This window comes from Electrophorus electricus, chromosome 5 (genome assembly GCF_013358815.1).
Source record: "Electrophorus electricus isolate fEleEle1 chromosome 5, fEleEle1.pri, whole genome shotgun sequence".
Lineage (NCBI taxonomy): Eukaryota > Metazoa > Chordata > Actinopteri > Gymnotiformes > Gymnotidae > Electrophorus > Electrophorus electricus.
The window spans coordinates 3,895,426-3,917,348 of record NC_049539.1 but is presented as its reverse complement, the minus strand read 5'-3'; the positions used below and the strand labels follow the sequence as shown (position 1 = coordinate 3,917,348).

Sequence of the window (21,923 nt, the reverse complement as noted above, 5' to 3'; positions counted from 1 at the left end):
AAGATTTAGGTTACAGTTTGGCCTAATACACTTCCATTGTATCACATTGCTCTAGAAATATTACTTTTACTCTCCCTCCGTAACAAGTCCCAAGGGAGGCAATTATTTATATAAAAAAAAATCAAAAAGTTAAAAGTTAAAAAAGTTATGAATAAATAAATTAATTAATTTAAAAAACACCCTTTAGTAGGCTCTAATTTATGAATATATAGTAAATCCATTTGCATTCCTGTTCTTACAAAAAGCTGCAAAACTATAAAGCCAAGCTCACCAAACTCAGACCTGGTGTTTTAACTGATAGCACAGTTCACGCCAGCTCACAGTGGCCAGCAGTGCCTGTGCCACTCTCTGCCACCGAGCCGAGGGTTTTGAGCTCGCCCGCCGGGACATAGCAGAGCAGCCGAAGAATGGCATGCTGTGTCGGTATGGCGGTGTCCAGCGTTGGCATCCAGCAGGTTCGCCTGCAGCGGGCCGCCCCATGGCACGGGTTCCCGCTTCTGTGTGCCCGACACTGCGTGCCCGGGCTGTTACGTTGTGTGCGGCAGCGATACGGCGAGACAGCAGAGGGGCTGCTTATCAACGCCGATCCAGACGATTGCAAAGGCCCACCCCTCCTCCTCCAACACCCGCTCTCGGCGTTCCCGGGCCCTGCTCGGTGCGAGTCTGGGCAAGCATGTACGGCGTGTCTTTGAGCTGCGGCAGACCTAAGGCGAACTGGGAGCCACTGCCAAGGTGCTCACAATTTGCCATATTTCTCTGGGCCGGGGGCTTTGGGGGCTGGGGCCCTGCGTGGACCCTGGGGCTTGCTGGCCCATGGAGATGCATGTCCCCCACCATCCCCCTTCTCATAGGGACCTTGGCCAACCCAGAGCACCTGGCACCGGTTCGTTACCTCCCATGGCTCCCAGAGTGGTGGCTGGGCATGATATGTCTTCAACGATGGGCTATTTTGTGTCATGGTGCTTTCTGGGAGGGATGAAAGGAATGTGTTGGCTAGAGGTGTGCTCAGAGGGCACAGGGGTAAAGGGCCAGCTCGACCGCATTCACATCCCACACTCCTCACATGCGTGAACACCAAATGCAAGTGATACACACACACTCACCTTTACTGTAGATGTGGACATGAAACTGTGAAGCTATCTTTTTTTTTAAAGCCATTTTCTTAACATTAGTTTCACACTATCAGTGTATTCACTGTAATCTTGAGAATATATTAAAGACAAAGGCATCTTCACTATGATACGTTCAGGAAATCAATAGGCAGGTCACCATTTACTGCTGAAATGTATCTGATGAGCCTGACCTTCTGTTCTAGCTGTGTCTTCTGGGTTACCTCACTGATGACTGGGAGATTGGACTAGAACAGTAGACTGAACTTTGTCATACATTGACAGCTGCATGTAAGGACATGGTGGCCACCGACTTCGCTATTTGTTTGTTTTATTTTTATTTTTCCCAAAGACCGAACGCAATTTGCTGAGGCACAGAGACGATCAAGCAGTTATGATCACTGGCGGTGGATGAGATGTGTGATAGGTTTGAGTTAATCCCATAACTAGAAGCGATTAATATGCATGTGTGATCCTTTGGACTAATTAGATGAATCAAGAAGCAAATTGACTCTTTAAAACAGTTTAGGATTTAGGAAATATGCATGCAGTAATAATTCCCAGTGTGTTTGTGCTTTAAGTTAGATAATTCCTGCTACACCCCCAACCCCCACCAACATTATTTAACTTAAACATGTATAAATTAAAGGGGTTTTATCATTTGAGTGTACGGGCTTTAGATGCCATCTGATTCTGCACACTGATATTTTTGCCTGTCTCTTCAAAAACATAAATAAATAAATACATTTTGAATGGTTTATTCAGTTTATTAAAGACATAGTTTTTTTTTTTTTTAATTCTAAGGATACTTCTTGGCTCATGTTATCAAAATCACATCATTCCAACTTGCATCCAGGATTGAATTTGCCACTTTTCTCCATTCAAAATGTAAAATATTAATAAGCCATATGGGGTGTGTTCTGAATGATGCCCTTTTTATGCAAAATTGTAGGTTATGCAAAATTGTGAGGCATAAAGATGAAAGAAATCGGTATCTTTTAAAAATCACTCATAGTGGTTTTCTCGGTTCTCCGCCTGCTCTGCCCTACCACTTTTGATTAATACGCGGAGGAAATGTTTGTGAAAGAGATTTATACCCCGGTGCATCTGCAAAATAATCAAATCATTACCAGCTAATGACAGCGACATGACTGATGATGCGGCTGCCCTGTGACTGCGGGGCTTGGTAGCTGCAGAGGCTGCGAGCCCCCACCTGTCAAGCGGCAGCGCCGTAGCGGCTGTTCCCCGCGCATCCACACCGCCGCACAGACAATACCACTCTTAATGAAGTCGTCCGAGGCGGCAGCAATTACTGACTCCCATCGCCGTCTCCCGGGGAAACGAGACGGAGCGGGGCCGCCCCTCTGTGGCGGAAGAGGGCTCCCCCATCGCTTACGGTGGAGTGTCGCAGAGCGGTTGTCACAAGCAACATGGAATATCAGAGGATTAATGGTTCAGAAAGTGGGGGGGGGGGAGTCTTTAACAAGAGAATGTAATTGAAACACACAGAATTCTTTCCGCAGTCAGAGGCACTGAGGACACTTGTTACAAGAGGATGATGTTGAGCTGGATTCCAGCTGCATAAAAGTTCCCTGTCATTTGAAGCTTCATGAAGAACAAAATATTGTTGTGAGGGGATATGCGATACGTTCATCAAATTAACCCATATACAACAGCCCACGGCCTTTTTCACTGTTCCATTTTTCTCACTCGGTCCTCTGCCTCCCAGAAGTTTCTCCACATTTTCATTACGAACAATTTACCAGTAATGAAACAGATGAATGAATGAATACTTGTAATAGCTATGAAACATTTTCTGTACTTTGTAGCACAGTTTGTGTTGGATAAGTGAAACAAAATACGATGAAAGGTGGCAGATGTATAGCTCGGTCACCAACTGCTGATTCAGAACCAAAGGGCTACGGTTTTGATCTTAGCTGTGCACTACACAGTGCTCCCAGCAGGCCATGTGTTCGAAGTCCCTCCTCACGCAACGAGCACCTGAACATGTGTCACTTCAGGAGCACATGTGAAATGTAGACGTAGAATGTTCCGGACAAGCTCTCTGCCTGTCAGCATGACAGTACAAAACGGACACCCTATCATTCCTGAGACAATATCATTTTTCAGAGAAGGAAAATAAAAAAAACAAAAAGCTTTATCTTGGACAAATGTTAATTAGCAAGTCAGGGCTTACATGCTTCACAGCAGGGTCTGGAGCATCTAAATGAAAATAGTTTCCTCTCCATCCTGCTCCTCCACCCCTCAAACCACCACCACCACCACCACCTCATTCCCCCAAACCCAACCAGCACAGGTGTGCCCTGATGCCTACAGATGTTGCCATGGTTACATCCTGCGGCCCTGTGTAATTATGCAGAACAGCTTAACTTGGTTCTTCAACAAAGGGTAAATATACTGTGTACATGTCAATCCTCGCCAAAGTATTTCTAATTTTCCATTAGAGAGAGAAGGAGAGAGCCTAGCGATTTGCCCATTCTTGTAGCTCTAGCACTTGTTTGATGGAAGCCAATCTTCCCACCCGTTTGTGGGCGCTACAATTGAGGCTCAGCACTGGAATTTTAGGAATTAATATGTGGTTTTGGGCACTTTCATTATATGTGACTAACCTTTATGTTGAATTGGCTCGGGTCATAAATCTGCAACAACCTACATAAAAAGAGCAGAAAAAATGACTCAGGAAATTCCCGCTGGAGAAAAGAAAGGAAAAAAACTTTGAGATTCTGAGTGTGAGTTAGAAAATAATCATCATACAGCCATTTGATAAGACTGCACAAATGATACGACTAAGAGGCTTATAGCGAAGGCGCTTTGATATGCGGCAACATTATAAACACGACATATTATTAGCTCTTAGCATGTCTTCCCCCCCCCCCCCCCCCCAACACACTAAATGTACTTCAGGTCTCTAGCGATAACAGCGATACCGCCTGCTTTCACGGACGATCAGTGCTCGCTTGACTTCAGCTCTGCCTAATCACATCTGTTTAATTAAGCGGTGAGTAACGGCTTCTTTGAAAACACGACGTCTTGCTGGGCCTCAACCGCGGTGTTAAGATGCATGCCAGTCGCTCGGGAGCCAGTGCTGAGTGGTGATGCCGTAGGTGAATCCTCGCACTCCGGGTCACTTCAGCTCCTCTCCTCGTGTCGGGAGTCCTCTCCGGAGGAAGATGAGCGCGGATTAATGGGGCCTCGGCTCCACACCGCGTGCGTTTATACACCGAAACGTACGTGACGGCCTCTCCGCCACCACAAACCGATCTGCGGAGGGCAGAAGGTTATCGGCAGAAATACTTAGGAGAGAGAGAGAGAGAGAGAGAGAGAGAGAGAGAGAGAGAGAGAGAGAGAGAATGAGAGACATGGTTGTCTGAAATGATATGCATCCACACACGACAACCTGTGGGTTAGACGGAAGTTTGTTTTACCGTTTATGGGTATTTTGAGAATATGAAGGAACAGTGATAGTTGTACAAATGCAGTAATTCCCACATGTAGTAAATGCTAACCACAAAAACAAAATCATAAAGCGCATTCCGTAAGTAGACAAGACGCCCGACTTTTCGCCACGGGGTTTCTTTTTTTAGACAAATTGCCCTCTATTGTAAATAACGCCTGTAATTAAAATGTGCCCACTTCATGAGAGTGCAGCGGAGTTGCGTCTCACAGCCCTTAGTTGTAAACATTAATTTCAGGGCATTGCACCCTTTTTAATCTCTCTCTTCATACTGCTATTCATTACCAACAGATGAAAAATCCTGGGATGAGAGTTAGGCCACTGTGTGACAGATCTGGTTTTGGGCGCACCCCCCCCCCCCCCCCCACCCGCGCCCATGTCCCTAGCAACTTCTCCGCTGAGTTCGTCGGTAGGTTCGCTGCTTCTCCTTTCAGGGCGGAGAGTTGCGTCGAGGAAAGTGCAGCACTGTCAACATAATTAAGCATACTTCCTGCTCCAGACGCCCACACGACCACTTCCACACCCACTACAGCCTATTCTACTACAATAACAACAACAAGAACAGGTGTCACTGCTGCTTGCGCACTCTTATTCAGACTTTGCATGCTCTTTATTTTCCAGGATCGTTATATTTCAGTGCATCAAAACTTTATATATATATATATATATATATATATATATATATATATATATATATATATATATATATATATATATATATAGATTGATAGATAGATAGATAGATAGATAGATAGATAGATAGATAGATAGATAGATAGATAGATAGATAGATATAGCACTTTTGTATCATCCGTCTAGCTATGTCTCTCTGAGGTGTTCGGCAATGTACGATTCCAGCCAGCATTCTTGGCTTTATTTTTTGATGAGAATCCGTAAGAGGACCATAAATAGGACATCCTGTGGGTGGTCGGTAGGAAGTGAGTCAGAGCGACTCCTCTGGTCCACTGTCCCGGTCTGCAGGAGCGCTCGCACGCAGCCCTCTTGTGGCGTCAGTAGGAATCACACAGCAAAGTTCTCTGAATTCACATGAAAAATGGAAAGTTAAAGATATGGAAGTTGACCCAAACTGACGTGCAGAGTTAACGCGTATGCGTTTTAACTGATCTTTTTTTTTTCACATCACTAATAACACCCCACAAAAACTGAAATCAATGTGACACAATGATTCATACAGAGAAAAAAAACATCAAATGAAACTATTTTGGCTTTTGTGGAGTCCCAAAACCACGATTGGGCGACTTTTCAGAGAAACAGCTACAACCTGACGATAAAAACACTCATTCTCAGACAGATCGAGCAAAATTCGTTACATGATAATGTTAGTTTCAAAAGCGATAGAAGCGTAATTGAAACACGAGATTCCCATAATTTTATTTAATGTTATTTGTGAAAGATCTCCACGGAGAAATGCACGCAATTCTGCATGGCTTCAGGTGTTATACAAGAGTTAGGCAGTGACCTAGTTAACTGCTCAAACTGTCAAACTGGACTTTTTGCACATCAATTACACTTTGTTTCCGCAGGATGAACACGAGCGAGGTGCAAACGAGGAGCATTTGTTTCCGTTCGGGCGGTGGTCACGGTGGGCCGGGCAAGCAGCGCAGCTGCGAGTGAAGATACTGTAACCGGAAACAGAGGAGAATCTGACCAACGGCAACAAGTGTGAGTGTTAAACCATCAATAACCCTTACCTGCGCATATTTGTCATGGCAGATTGATGTGCAGCCTTTGTCTAGCCTTTCATGTGTAAATCAAATAAACAAAAATAATCTAGAGTCTATTTAATCTTCAATCTGTTTTCAGATTTTTCATGTGCAAAATTAGCTCTCGTTGTTGTAGCCTCAGGTGCTTTACCAGGAGGCAGGTATTGTGTGGAACTGAAGAAGATGCAATGACCTTTCGGAGTGATGAAGAATTTCGGGTAATAACTGTGATCAGCGGCCTGCGTTTTAATCAAAAGATACAAATTCTAGGGATAATAAATAATTTTACCGCTATATCTGGTCAAGGAACGGGAAGAAGATTTGGCATATAGGAAATCAGTTAATGTAAGGATGTTCTTTCCAGTAGGCTATGATGCCATGATGCCAGTCTCCCTTGCACCCTCACAGGGAAATGCAGCACCGCCTTAAATACGCTAACACCTAACTTCCCCAGGGGCAATTCGAAAAGTGTAAAATAAATAAATAAATAAATATATATATATATATATATATATATATATATATATATATATATATATATATATATATATATATATATATAATCATAATAATAATCATAATAATAATAAAACCCTACACAAATCATGGCGATGTGCTTATTGGCTCCTTCACTTGCCAGTGACTTAAAAAAATCTTTTTGTCTTTTTATATTACGCCTTCGATATGTCCTGGGTATTTTCATATCTGCCTCCACATAGCCTAATATAGCGGATTAGGCAAAATGCAATTCTCCTCGGACGGGTTTAGTTTCACTCAAGGTCTGGTTATCCGAAGTGACTGTCACGCAGGCGCCCCAGTGCCACAAGAGTTCAATCAGATGTTAAAACAAACAAACAGTATAGGTTTAAATTAGCTTTATTTATGAGTGCAATTTGTTTAAACGCCTGCTTTAAACTCACACGCAACTTGTAAGTAGACAGGTATAAACATGCGCTTTCGTCACATGCTTACACTGTTTTAAAATTGTGGCAACATTACAAGTACTCTTCTAGGAAATAACTTTATAAACTAGGTTACAAAGTCCATCAGGATGAAAGTTCATGGAATTATTCAGGAACTATGAATAAATGAATCGACTTAACGAGCATGAAGCGTTTCTTCCAGTGCCTCTCCTTTGTGTTATTTTACCTTATGTTTTTGAAACAAATCAAAATAATGCCGACTGATAACATAGTTACACAAATGGTTCCAAGCAACAAGTCACTAAAATGTGTTTTAGAATTGTTGGCACGACGACATGCCCTAACAAATCCAGATCAATCAATAGACATGCAAAACATGAAATCATTTTGCAGTGTTTCTTCTTAGTTTTCCCAGCGACAGTGCCCTGCTTTATAATTACAAATAATAGACACGGAGGTCTGAATGCATGTGCACGGATACCATCTGACGGAATGATCTCTTAAATGCGCCTTATATCCGTCTTTTAGTCCTTACTTACTTTTTTTTTTTTTTTACCATATGTCTAATAAGTAGGGCCATCTACATCACATTTAACTTAAACATGCTTTAAAAAGTAGTGAAGTTGCATCTCATATATCACATCTGTGATTTACGTGATGCTGTGTGAAAATTGGAAAAAAAAAACCAAAAAAAAACCATCCAGTGCGAAACTTTAAAACCAGTGACCATATGGGACTGCAAACAGCAACTGTTAAAGTTGTTGATTGCAGGTTGGAAATTATTTCGTGCAATCCTATTTTCTGACATTTAAACGCACAGTGTGTAAATATGAAAACGGGGAAGTGTTAACGCTCTCGTGACGGCCCACCTCTCCCCTCGCGCTGCACGGTTCCCTGGAGAGCGCGCGGGGAATCAAAGTGGGGCAAAGAGACGAGCTCCACCACAGCTGGCAAATCATCTTCTGAAGCATCAGAGACGGGGAGGGGCGCTTCGTCTACCTGACACTCTCTCATACACTCGAGCCCTCCCCCTCCTAGCTCTATCCCGGACCGCAGCCCACGTTGCGCACACTCTCGTGCAATCCGTGCGCTTCCAACTTTAGCGTTAATCAGTTGTGTGTGAGTGTGTGTGTGTGTGTCAGCCTTGGCATTTGACAGTTTTAGGACTTCTCCGGCTTTGGATCTCTCAAGGTGGGACGAAGCAGTAGAGATTTCTGAACTTTGGATGGAAAACGAGCGGCTTCGCGGTCACTGCTAACTTCTAAGGTAATGTTCCGTTTCCTCCTTCTGATGTTTTGCGTGCGGCATGTTTATCAGCAACACCTGCTCCAAAACAACGCGCTCTGTTATTGCAGAACTGCCGTACGTACTGTCAGGTCCTTGTGCTGTTCTCTTTTAGCAGCTGATAAAGAATAGATAACGCGACAAGAGGCGTTACGCAGCTCGCGAGAATCAACCTGCCGCCGGTGGATCCTAAATACTTTTACATCGACATTTGACCATGTCATATCATGTCGTTGCACTTTTAAGAAGTTCATCCCGAGGATAAAAAGTTCGGTCTGGTTTGCTAGTCTTGTGTGCTTCCTCTCACGTTTAATTTGTGAGAATTTCTGGTGGAGGTGTTCGTGTGCCACTCCTAATCCCCCGCATTGATAGGAAACGAGCTGATATTTCCTTGGTGTGAAGTCAAAACCCCTGCAAGTGCCTATGCGAAACAGACGTCCGAGAAATAGCTACAACTTAGCACACGTCAAAAAAAGAGGATTATTAACGAACAAGTAACTGTTGGACCGATACCCACGTTCTTGAAACAAGTGTTAATGATTATTAGTCTACCGTTTTTAAAATTATTTGTAAAACGTAATTTCGAGTTCCTCGTTTTTATTTTATTTTATTTTTATTTATTTTTTTTTTTGCTGCGTGTAAATATCGTATCTTGCCACTTCATAACGCTGAACCCAACCCATGTAGTCCCGGTTATTTGTGATCTCTTTCGAAGTTGGATCACTGTTGTAAATAACAGCGCTCGAACGGGCTATATTGTTTGTAAACAAGATGCGGTTCTAATTGAGATCTAGTAGAGATCTACTACCCTTATCAGGAAGAGACCACCGTATGCAGATGTTTTCGTGCAAACCACACACTAAAGAGTTTCACTTGATTCGTGCTGAAATGTATAAATACACAGGCAGCATCGCTTTGGCGGGTCTCGCAGTGTGTTTTGGGTGAGCACTAGGCTTCTCGGGTTCACCTGCCTTTTTCACTGTCTTGCGAATAACAGATCTTATTAATGAGCCGTAGCTCGTACACGTCTCTTACACTCTACAGATCACTGGTGTTCCCCGTGAAGGCGCAGACAGTCGAGTTTTTGACTCGTGACATGGTGAACACAGCTAAAGACTATACCTGCAGTCCTTAACCCCACTGGACATGCTTAAGTGCATCTTATACAGAGCATACCAGAAAATCTAAAATGAACTGAAATAATGCATTTCTTAGTTAGGTGTAAAGAAAACAGTGTTTTTAAAGATACGCCTCATGAAATGTTTATTAATTTTAAGCCTGTAAAACTTTAAGTGACACAAGCCCTCAGGTCCACAACCACAATTTGCCTGCACCATTTAATACATACATATTTTTATTTTTACTTTGTTTTCAGCCCAACAAGGTAGCAATTCGGTTTGTTATTGTGGTGATTTAGCACCTAGCAGCTCTCCTGGGTAGAATCTGTGTGGTTTATCTGGTCACTAATTCGCAGAATACAGCCCCAGAGCTTTTCCTGTCACTGTCGCTGCTAGTTCTTGTAAGTGCTGTTTAAGATCAAAGACACTATTATGAGTGTTAATTCCCCTGTGATGCTCTCACTTGTCTCTTCACACTCTCTTTCTCTCTCTCTCTCTCGCTCTTCTGAGGTCCTCATCTATACAGTTTGTTAATACAAAAACCCGGCTAGTTCCCATTGATCTCGGCTCAGGCACGTTATCGCCTCGTCGTTGGCATGACTTCACCTCATTTTCACGCTTGCCACTGCGAGACCACTGCGGTGACGGACAATGCGTGAACAGATGCCCGTTCCCCTGCATCACTTGATTCAGGGTTGACCCCCCCATCCAAACGCTCTGGTGTGCTATGGCTCAAATGGAGCGTGTGTCAGAATTCCCATTTGTGTTTTTTTGGGCAGCGTCTGGCAGCAGTTTTTGGATGTGATGGTTTTAGCTACCCGTGGTGTGATATGGTATGATGCGGTCAAATGTGTTCTGTGAAAGAAAATCCCTTTTTGACTCTAAAATGTCATAACTCTGAAGAACGTGCGGTTGAACTATATTTAAAAAATAAGTCAAAAAGCTGTAAAACTATTGTAAAGAATTTCAATTTGGTACATTGCCATTTTGAAATGTTAAGCAGAGCTTTGTGTTGCCCAAGCTCTTTTGGACAGCAAGGTGTGTGTGTGTGTGTGTGTGTATGTACATGCATATGCTCTTGGGGCACATATAGGTCAGTATACCAGTCCCCTAAAGTGGAAAAAGCAAGCGCACATCAAAGCCTTACCAGTAACTGCAGGAAGCCAGTCTTCAGAACCACTTCAGTTGCAAGCGGACACCCCCAATCAGGCCACATCTCAGTTTTACATACCTGCTTAATTGTCCTCCAATTTGTGAGGCATCACAGGCAGGAGTCAAACTGTGCCTTGGTTTCAGCAAGTGCGCTCGTGGTACGGCGTGCGGCACTTTACGAGGGACATGCTACTCAGCAGCTAGAAAGCCTACATCTGCCGTCAGAAACGGAGGAAGAAGGAGAGGGTACGAGAGAAGGTGAAACAACATTTACCCTCTACCCTCGGAGACCAATTAACCCAGCCAGTGCGCCAGGGGGTTGCAGTGGAGGGAGAAGGGCACCTCGGCGCATCATCAAAGCGCCCATCCTGGATGGATCATTTCCATTCTGTCACCCCTCGTTTGTCTTCTTCTAAGTGACAGGGCGCACAGGCACGCGGGTTGGTGTGCAGTTCAGCTACTCCGCGTTTCAGTCCCTATCTACTTCACCGGGAAGGATGAGGGGAAGAAGTGCTAACAGGTTCAGGGGCCCCAACAATTCCGCAGCCCAAGGTGCATTACGTGAACGTCCTGGTTGGTCGGTGTATGTGTGTGTGTGTGTGTGTATGTGAGTGTGTGAAGTCAAGACAGATATCTAGGGTAAAACCACTCATTGTCTTCACCACCGCCATAATGAACGCTGCAGTGAAATAACAGCTCAGCAAAGAGGGAAATTATACTTGTGGTTGGAGCCCAGTAAATACCTGTTTAGCTGCCCGTGCATGTATTTATTAGACTGTCGCCAGTAAGGTGCCTCTGTCTCATGTCTGCCTTTTTCTGTTCTTTTTGTGTACGGCTGTTTGGAGATTCCTGTCTTTGGAAAGGCGCTCCTGTGACTCCTAATAGTGACTAAAAGTGATGGTGATTCATAGGCCTTTTTGATGACAAGCTGTAACGAGTTTAAAAAGAGAAGAAAAAAAGGAAAAAGAAAGAAACCAATGAGTAGGAACGTTATCTTAATGGGGATTGTTTGTGCATTCCTCGGCTCCGAGTCAAAAATGTAAAAAGGTTGGCAGTTGCAGCCATCCCACCCCAGATGCATTTTTCATGTGCGGTTCAGACTTGGGGTTAATTTTGCCACGTTTTCCAACTTTTGGCATGATGCTGCGTTGCCTCTGCATGTTTTACTAACATGACAGTTATGTGCACACTAAGGGAAGACTACAGTCTGGGTTTTATTGCTAAAGCGCATTAGTTTTTGGTTTTTTTTGTAGTTGTTTGTTTCCCAAACTGTCCTCTTTTCTGTGCAGATATGGAATTGTGGCTACATGCGCACAAAAAGCAATACTGCAAAAGTACGTCATGTCGATTTTGCCATGGTTGGAGTTGATGAAATATGTGTAAAATCGGTATAGCAATGTTATCATGTTGTGCAGTGCTGTTCTTAATAGAATTTGGAACGTGTGCACGGCAAGACCTTCAACTTCTTAAATTTTGAACAGCCTAAATTTAGAATATCCATATGTTTTTGATCTCCCATCATTGTGTCTTATTTCTATGCTTGTCGTTATCCGATCTGTGTAGGTTTTCTCGAATCCTTTGTTCTGGTGAAGCAACAAAAAGAAAATAGCGTGCGCATCTGACGGCTGCGCATGCAGCAAAGATCAGGTTGTTAATACCCACCCACATGTTCCAAAGAAACAATTTAAAAAGATATTCTCTTTTACTGCCGATGCATGCGATGCTCTCTCTCTCTCTCTCTCTCTCTCTCGCTCTCTCTCTCTCTTTCTCTCTCTCTCACATACACACACACACGTTTATGTACATACACATAGACAGAAAAATACATTTAGAAACACAGTACATATGTACATACACTTGAACAGAAAAAGAGATTTAGAAACGCATAGATTAGCTAGCAGTGAAATCTATTCAAATCTTCCCCTTTGCAATGCTGTACAGCTCCACGGATGACTTTGATCAGACATGCAAACAAAAATAAACACACATATAATGAACGGGGTGAGCAATAGTGTTGATAAAATGCTTTGTTGGAAACGGGGCCTGTGAGTTAGCTCCTGCCAAAGTTTGAGCAAAAGGGTTTGGAGCTGCCGGCGGAGCCTGGTGTGCAGAGCTGGGATGAGACATGCAGTTGGACCCTGGTTCGCAGGGCCCCTGGGACTAGCAGTGTCTGCACAGATGCTGCCTCCCCGCCACCAAGATTCTTCCACGTTTTTGGAGTCTTCCCGAGGGTCACGGCAGCGCGCAGACAAAGAGTTCCCCGGCTCTGGCTCTGGCTCTCGCGCGCACCACCCTTTCTCCCTCTACTCTATTAATTGTTGATATGCTGCGATCCACGAGGCAGAAATTAGAGGTCCCATTATTCAATCATGGGCTTCTGCCCTGCACTAGTGACAGAAAAGTAATTTCCAAGGCCTTGAAACTGATGTTAGCTGATTGTTCTCTGACTAATTTGTTTTATAATTTGATAAAAGCAGGAGGAATAAGCAGAGAGTTGAGCAGCTAAAGAGGATCTCTCTCCTTGTGTGCTGAGAGAAAATAATTGGTTTTAAATCATTAATACAGGATGCAGCAGGGGCGAAGAGAAGCCTCCTTTTGTGGTTAAACTGTTTAGTTGTGGAACCATCACTGCTGTGGCCAGACCTGAAGATGAGACCCTACCCTGAACTCAACACACACACACACACACACACACACACACAGTGCACACTCATACTCACATTGGCTTACATTTAGACTTTAGGAAGCCACAGGGGGATTTTTTTACAGTACACACTGCAACCCAGGCATAACCTGTGAAGTAAGTGAATGTTTCTGAACTACTACCACTCCCATTTTGGCCCAGCAATTATAAATATATATAAATGCATTTTTATATGTTTATGTATAACACACACACGCACGCACACACACACACACACACACACGCACGCACGCACACACACACACACACAAACACACACACACACACACACACATATGGATAGATAGATAGATAGATAGATAGATAGATAGATAGATAGATAGATAGATAGATAGATAGATAGATAGATAGATAGATAGATAGATAGATAGATAGATAGATAGATAGATAGATAGTGCTGCCATCTGTAGGAGTGTGTAATTATTATGAATGAATGTGTAATTAATATTATTATTAAGTGTAATTAATATTATTATTATTATTATTAAGCAATGTAATGCATATGAGGCTAATATACTGAATTTGACAGTTCTCCTAACCCTTAACATAAGAACTATTTAACCTGCAAAATAGTGTAATTCACACCCAGTGGCTTTGAATTCCAGGTCTGTGGTAGAGAACACACACATACAGTACGTACACATAGCTACTGTGTACTGCAGCACACCTTCCACTGAGCAGAAGTGAGCAGTGACCTCCAGCTCTGCAAAACCGCAGCAAGCTCCAGGGGTTCAGGCTCCACCTGCATGTGCAGCTCCACCCACGGGTGGAGCACGGTGAGGGGCAGAGATGGCTTGGCCCCATGCCAATCACACTAGTGAGCTGCGGAGCTCCACTTGGCTCCGATTTATAACCCAGACCCCAGCAGTCACGTTAACACACGTTTCACGTCGCCGAGCAGCCAAACACCCAGGCAACCGCGTAACGTGACGATCTGGCCCGCAGATCTTATGGCAAATTTTTACATTTCTGACATTTTGGGGGTTGCACGTATACTATAACGCAATATACACATAACCTTTTGGTTACTGTATAAATTCAATAAAAGGAGACATCTTTGTTGCAATGCCTTGAGGAAAAACAGAGAGGGCGTATCCTACCAACTAGTTTACAAATGCTAAAGATTTACTGCACCTAATAAAAAAAATCCCAAGGACTCCTCTGCTACAATACAGGTAGAAAGGAACAAAACCTACTGAGCATCCAAAAATATCATCTAATATTTGAGATCACTGTAATACCAAGTGTAACGATTAAAATATATTAAAAGATTGTCATTGGAAAACTGATCTGTCAACAGTGAGCTGCCTTGTGTGAAAAGAGCATGCTGCCTCATTTCTGTAAGCTAGTCTACCGTATGTTTTAAGTAAGCCTCTAGTTCTACTGATCATCTGTTGTTTTCATCAACAGCTTGGAGAAACTGCCCTTTTACATTTTGTATTTTTTTAATGTACTCTAATAGATCATTGGTTGTTAGATAATAATCATGGCTGATCAAATTATGGGTGCTCTCTGAAGCTCTGCCTCCTTCTGGATGTCAGAGATGGTGTTGTTGGGGAGCGTGCGTGTGTGTGTACGTGTGTGTGTGTGTGTGTGTGTGTGTGTGTGTGTGCGCGTGTGCATGAGTGAGTGTGTGTGTGTGTGTGTGTGTGTGTGTGTGTGTGTGTGCGTGTGTGTGCGTGCGTGCGTGCGTGTGTGTGTTTGTGAGTGTGTGTGTGTGTGTGTGTGTGTGTGTGTGTGTGTGTGTGTGCGTGTGCGCCAGGGTTCTTGGCAGAGTCAGCACCTGTTGGCAGAGTCAGGGCCCTCCTGGCATAGTCGTCAGGAGCTGTGTGACGAGGGTCTGGGATGGGCGTAGTGGATGTTACTGCCTGCTCTGGGCACCTCAACATGGCCGCCTGCATCAACTCACTTCCCCAGCCATAACTGCTCATCTCCTTCATGCTCGGCTTGGGAAAATTCAGCAGGCATCTCAGTACTAGACACACACAGGCCTGTGAATCTCTATACTAGACACACACAGGCCTGTGAATCTCTATACTAGACACACACAGGCCTGTGAATCTCTATACTAGACACACACAGGCCTGTGCAGCTCAGTACTACACAGGCCTGTACATCACAATCAGAACTGACACACACAGTCCTGTGCTTCAGATTCAGAACCAGATACACAGCATGCGGATGCTATAACGAACCTCTAATTGTGTGATTAACAGGGCCAAACAAATCCAGACGGTTTGCTCTTAGCCAGTCGAGCAGAATCGTTTTTTTTTTGGGGGGGGGGGGGTATGTTGGGTGATGCTAATTATTGCTGTTGCGCACGACCTTGTGAGTTTTTTTCTGAGAGAGGCCTGCTTTCACTGACTAGATTTGTGGGGTACCGACTTTGCTGTAACTGTTTACAGTATCACCTAGTTGCCCATTTGGGTTTTAGCTTCTGTGCCACTATCTTGAGGCTATTTTGGCTGCAGCACTCACCAATGTCTTGCGAGTACACTAGCACCCCCAGAGAGAGAGAAAAAAAAAAAGTAAGCTAAGTGCAAATTTGTCAGTGCCGGAAATATACTGTTTTTTCAACCTCAGGAATGCAAGCTGCAAAAGGGTCATGTGCAGAGATGAGTCTCAGAATGAACTAAATTCCGAAGCTTCTAGTCTGTTCTTCCGAGCTCCGTCAAAGAAACGCGCCAGTGTCTGACAGTGGTTTTACTGCGGTGTTTCGCACCTTACATGAGCCCTGCGTTGTTCTGGTTCATGTAGTACATTTGTATACGCCACTGACCACCTTACTGTGAGGCTTGCAGAAGTGTTAGTTTGCTCGCCGTGCCGGTGGGTTTCCTATTTCAAGAGACTATTGGCCTGTGTGAGTAGAACTTTGGCGCGATCATGTTCAACACCTCCAATATCACTAGTTTTGCCTCCTACACCTGGATGCTGTGCAGCGTGCGTATCTCAGCTGGTATTAACCCTCATTAAAATGTTTAATGCATACAATGACTAGAATAGAATATAAACATCCGAATAATATAATGAATAAATGTAGTCTCGGAAGTATAAAAACTTCGGTTTGAATCAGCCTGTCTGGGGGCGGGTAGCTAAAGTGACGTGTGCGCCCTTGGCCGCTGTGTCGGACTCACACGGCCTCTTCCACGCGGCCGCGGCTTTAGGACCGTGTCGCGTTTGCTTTGGCGAGCCGAGAGCGGCTTGGTGGAAGGCTGCTTGTTCGCTCAGCTGTGCGCTGTCACCTGCGAGTGCTCGGCTCGTCTGTCGTAGTCCCCCCCCCCCCCCCCCCCCCCCCCTCCTCCCCGCCAGTAGCCGCACTCGGCGTGAACCGCCGTTTATTATCCACACAGAAAAAGAGCACGCCACGCTGCAACCTCACGGACAGATGGCGCGTCCTATTGCAATAAGCAATCTCGCACGAATCTAGAGCTTTCTCCAACTCTTTCGGATAAGGGAATGTTAACGGCGATGCGATGTTTCTAAAACGACTGTTATAATCTCTGGGGACTGTGAAAGAATGACACGGTCGTGTTATGGTAATGAACTTAAAATAATAAAAAAAAAAATTTAAAAAAAAAATATATATATATATATATATTTTACACATATTGCGTGTGCATTAAAAATCAACCACGTCCACAAACAATAGGCCATTATTTTTGAGCTCCTGTAGAAGTACAGTAGCCTCCTGTCTGTAGTGGTGTCGGTTATGACTGCGCTAGAACAATATGGCTAAATCCGGCAGCGTGTACCCATTTGCTGCATTTGCTCAGCGGGTTTTTACAAAAAAAAAACGACATCGTGCTTTGTTTCAAATATTTCACCTGCATTTTATTTCTCGAGGCGCTTTGCTCGTGCAGTCCGTCCTGCGTGCGCGTGGATGTGCGCGTGTGTCGTTCAGTAATAAATGCAGAACCGCCTCACTCTAATCAAGCTGATTAAAAATTCCTGCGCGCACGGCCGGAAATCGCACCGTCCTCTCGTGTTTTCGCTGCACTTTTACTTTATTTTCGGGTCGTTCCCCCGCCAGGACATCGGCCGTCACGGGAGGGTGCCTTCGGCGACTCGAAATACGGCTTGAATCCGCTTGTTTCGGGGGGTATTTTTCTTCTTCTTTTTTGAAATGAGGAGGAAAAGGAAAGCAGGGGCAGCGCTAGCACCCGCGAGGGGAGTGATGAGTCAATACAACTAATAATTTAATGGGGACAGAGGGAAGGAAAGGGAAGGAAAGGGATCCCCGTCCGGACGCGAATTCAACGCACTGAAACCAGTGTAAGGCAGGGAGCTTGCCACGCATCTGTAGCACGCCTTATTCGCCTTCGCCATCGGAAAGTACATCGCACTTTTAACCTGTTTGGAACCGCATATCGCACCTCGCCGTCAGATGAGATATCGGCTCGTTGCTTCGTTTTCATCCACACAGAGGAGGCAAAGTGCCACGGCTTTCGCGTGTTTTTCCTCAACGATGCGATGCCAGGAGACTGTATGCTCCGAATTGTGACAGCGACCGAAAAAGCTTACTTTAATTTCAGACGCGTTGTTCGCGTACGAACGCCCGGTTTCTCCTGGCGGATCTACTCCGCCGACGGTAGCCTATAAACTCAGCCGAACTCGGCACTCTCTCCGCAGAAAGCCTTGCTCGTTTTTGCTCAATTAATGCGTTTGCAGTTGTCCCCGTCCGAGAGGAGACCAACGACTTTTGTTGATTTTAACGCCGCGGTCGTTAGCTGGCCTTTAATTTGCCTTTAATTCATGACTTCCCCACGAACCTGGCTCTCGCTTCCCTGGGACGTCTGCACTTTAGACTGCTGATCAGAGACTACAGGATTCCCAGGGTTTTTTGGACATGATTATTGCATTGTGGACAGCGTGAGAGAGGAGTATTTCACCAAGGGATTGATATTCCATCAAATATCAGGCCATTAAGCTGCTTCACGAGCATCACACGCTAAAGTTTCCCTTCTGACAAAACTTGAAGCCGCTGTTCCCCCAGACGTCCTTATATGCTTTCGAGTTTTGAACTGGTAAGTTTCATGCTATAACGTGACATTATAACCGACTTTGGTTGTCATACATGTACATGAATAATTGTTTCCATCCATTTTGTTTAGAGAGATGCACAGAAACGGACGCCACATAAAATTCATGACACGATTTATAGGCTGGTATTGTTTTTCTGAATGTTTGTTTCTTTCTGCCTCTTTAATGTGAAATATGACATTACACCGTTGTATCCTAATGCAAGATACATGTACAACTACCCAGTTGTTCAAAAGTTTTGAGCAACAAATTTAATTTTTTTTTAACCCAACGTAAGAGGGCTATTGTGTACATATATAATCCCCATAGGTGAAACTTATTCCACATCAGCTCACTGGAATTTACAGCTTTAATATATGGATTATAATGTGCGTTCTTTGTAGCAGGGCTTGATAATAGGCCCCGCTAGTATTGCATTTTTACTGTGCAAGTGTATTTCACAGTGAAGAGGCACTTATTCTTTAAACCTGTGTGACTGTTCCACTGCCACCTGGCCCACCATACACCGATTTGTTTGGATAATTTAAGAAGTCTGCAAAAGATGAATACCACCAGCTTCGTGGGCCATTTAAATAAAAAGAGAGAGAGAGAGAACAGGAAGAAGAAGAAAAAGAAATCCCTTGGGTGTGAAACACGCCTCCCTTTTTGCCTTCTCTGGGGTGAAGAGCCTCATGTGTCACTACTTGCGCAAAAGTATTTACTGATGCTCGACCCCCTTTTTTCAGTTCCCTAGAACTGGCACTCAGCGTGTGTGGAGTGGTTTGGTACGCGGAGTGTTTTGCGCAGTCCTCCTGGTGCTGGGTGGGAAGGATCACTGAACAGTGCAGTGATCACAGGAGTGGAATCCTCTACAAATGAATGTGTTTGCACGAGAACAAAAAGAGAGAGAGAGAAATTAGCTTGTTTGCACTGCACATGTGATTCTGCAGTGGGACCAGCATACATAATACATGTTCTAGAAAACAAAACAAAAACAAACACAAAACGAGCACAGGAACATGATGACAGCATCGCAAGATTGTAAATGCCACATAATATTATCCTGGATTAGGGAGTTTTTCTCCAGCAAAGACACATACCTGAATCATATAGTGTTCTTTTTGTTGTGTTGGGTAGTAAAGTAGCATTTGTGTTTACAAAATCCAATATTGTTTGATTTTGAGGAACAAAATGTATTCCTCAAGGTTATGAACATTTTGATGAATACCTGCCATCTTTCCTTTTTTGTGTGTCAGGGCAGTTGACGTGGCCGGTGTGTATGCCACAAATTCCAGCTGTTTTCTTAGATTTGGTTTTGTGCAAACCTTGCATGTATGGGATGTCTAAGATGTGAGACACAGCTGAACATTTGTGTGCAGGATCTGCATGAATAAAATGTGTGCATTCATGTGGAAGACCAAGCAGAATGGCCCGCACTCCTGACTTATGGGAGTTGTAGTGGATGATGTGTTTGGTTTAACTGTGCAGAGTGAACGCCACTCCGGTCAGAACCACGCCAGCACCTGTCTGGCTCCAGTCTGGGCTGGCGGTTCTGATGCAGGGCTCTTCCTCTCTCCCCAATGCCCCACCCCCCCACCCCGGTCTCAGCAGGTGCGAGCGAGCAGTGGTGCTGAGTCACGATGGACCACCTCAGTGACGCCTGCCTGGGGAAAGAGAACTGTGAACTGGTGGGCAGCCTGAGCGAGGCCAAGGCCCCGCCGGCCAAGCTGGCACGCCTGGAGCAGAACGGCAGTCCACAGGGCCGTGCCCGCCTCGCAAGTGCCGCTGGGGCCAAGCTCTCCGCAGTGGGCTTCAACAAGCCCTCCACGCATCTGCTCAAGACATGTCACAAGAGGGGTGAGTAACCTTGGGGGAGCCGGTGTGCATAGCGTTTTATGAGTCAAGGTGGCTTACCCTTACAGATGCGTGCTGGTCAGGGACCACACTGGGTGTACTGCTTCACTCAGCAACACACGCACACAAACAGGTGACATCATTTGGAGAGTTTCTGCTGCATATGGATAGAAAGGAAGAGTGAAGAAGGTCTCTCTTTTACTAGAGAGTTACAGTTCTTTTCAGAAGTGCATAGATACCTAAAACAGGTATCATTCTTAGAGAGGCAGGACTAGAATGAGGTTTGGGTTAGTTTCGTAACGTTAACGTGGTGCCCTTCTTGTTGAAGGTGGCACCTTGCGTAGGCTCTTGCTGAGGGCTCACTACAGCAGCCAGCTCTCGCTGTAACATCCGAGTCCTCAGCCCTGGCCCAAAACGCCCTCGTCATCCTCCGTGTGCCCAGGATGGGAAGCGGTGAACTCTCGCTGAGCATTGGCTGGAGTTTTGGGCGCTACGCTAGGCATTGTTTCTGCTGAAAAACATTTAACACGGGCTCTTCTCAGCTCCCGTGAAAACAAAGCACATATTGATCCCGAAAGGAACCCACACAGCAGTCTTTATTGTCGGATCTTTATCTGTTAAAATTGGAAAAGCCCCACTTCAGCACATTCTTCGGCATCTGTTCGCGATCATCCCTGTTTATTGATTGTTTGCCAGAAAATGTTAGCATCCTCAGGAAGGTCATGCTTCACAGATCAGAAACTGAACTTATGATATTCTGCTTTAATATTCCTCCCCTTATCTCTCTCTCTCTCTCACACACACACACACACACACACACTTAGACCCATGCATCCAAAAAAATGCATCCTTTAAACCTTCTGAGATTCTTCAGATTTCAGCAGCATAGATTGTCGACTGCCTGGTATTAAGTGATATTTGCATAGTAAACCCCAACACATGATAACTTTGGACAAAGACTCTTAATTATTATTTTTTTTATAGTACAAAGTGTTTCCAAGTATACACACTTGGAAAGCCCAGAGCTATAGGGTGTGCAGGGAGCTGCCGCAAAGCATCATGGGAAGGGCCCTGGGAGCTGTCAGGAGAGCGTCCCTAATGTTCCGAAAGGGAGTAATCGGTAGAAGAACCATTTTGAAGCTCAAGAAAGCAACTCCTATATCAGTCTCAGCCATGCAATCACCACACCGAATACCTTCTGTTTATGTTTCTACAACATTGTAATGTTGCATGCATTATTCTGTAGCGTGTGTAATTACAGAAAGATTGATCTGGCACTGAGATTCATATCGCATTAATAATTCTGACTGATTACTGTCAGTCATCTCACATGTCATAGATATATAATTACAAGTGTTGACATGTACCTAATTACACAGTTACAATAAGCATATTTATATAGTTATGGTTAGTGTATGTGTAGTTTTATTGTACTGTGTGTTTGGCTGCATCTGGAGTAGAGCATGGCTGAGGAGGTTCTCGTCACTGCGTCTCGTGCCTTCTAGGTAACATGTTGCCAGTGTTCTGCGTGGTGGAGCACTATGAGAACCCAATAGAGTTC

General features: G+C 44.4%; 1 protein-coding gene across 7 annotated transcripts in view; it reads left to right on the top strand.

Moving 5' to 3' along the window:
- The first annotated feature begins 8,291 nt into the window (after positions 1-8,291).
- The window catches only part of LOC113578828 (DNA-binding protein SATB1), a 41,621-nt gene continuing 27,989 nt past the window's right edge, over positions 8,292-21,923 (top strand). For 3 of the 7 annotated variants that reach the window (XM_035526620.1, XM_035526619.1, XM_035526615.1), the window contains exons 1-3: positions 17,404-18,513; positions 20,117-20,365; positions 21,868-21,923. The exon at positions 21,868-21,923 is cut by the window's right edge and continues 121 nt beyond it. In XM_035526620.1, the coding sequence (XP_035382513.1) occupies positions 20,149-20,365; positions 21,868-21,923 (273 nt within the window). In that variant the 5' untranslated portion in view covers positions 17,404-18,513; positions 20,117-20,148. Of the gene's footprint in view, positions 8,498-17,403; positions 18,514-20,116; positions 20,366-21,867 lie in introns of those variants that run through there. The other 4 variants (XM_035526617.1, XM_035526618.1, XM_035526616.1 and 1 more) reach the window with 4 other exon arrangements.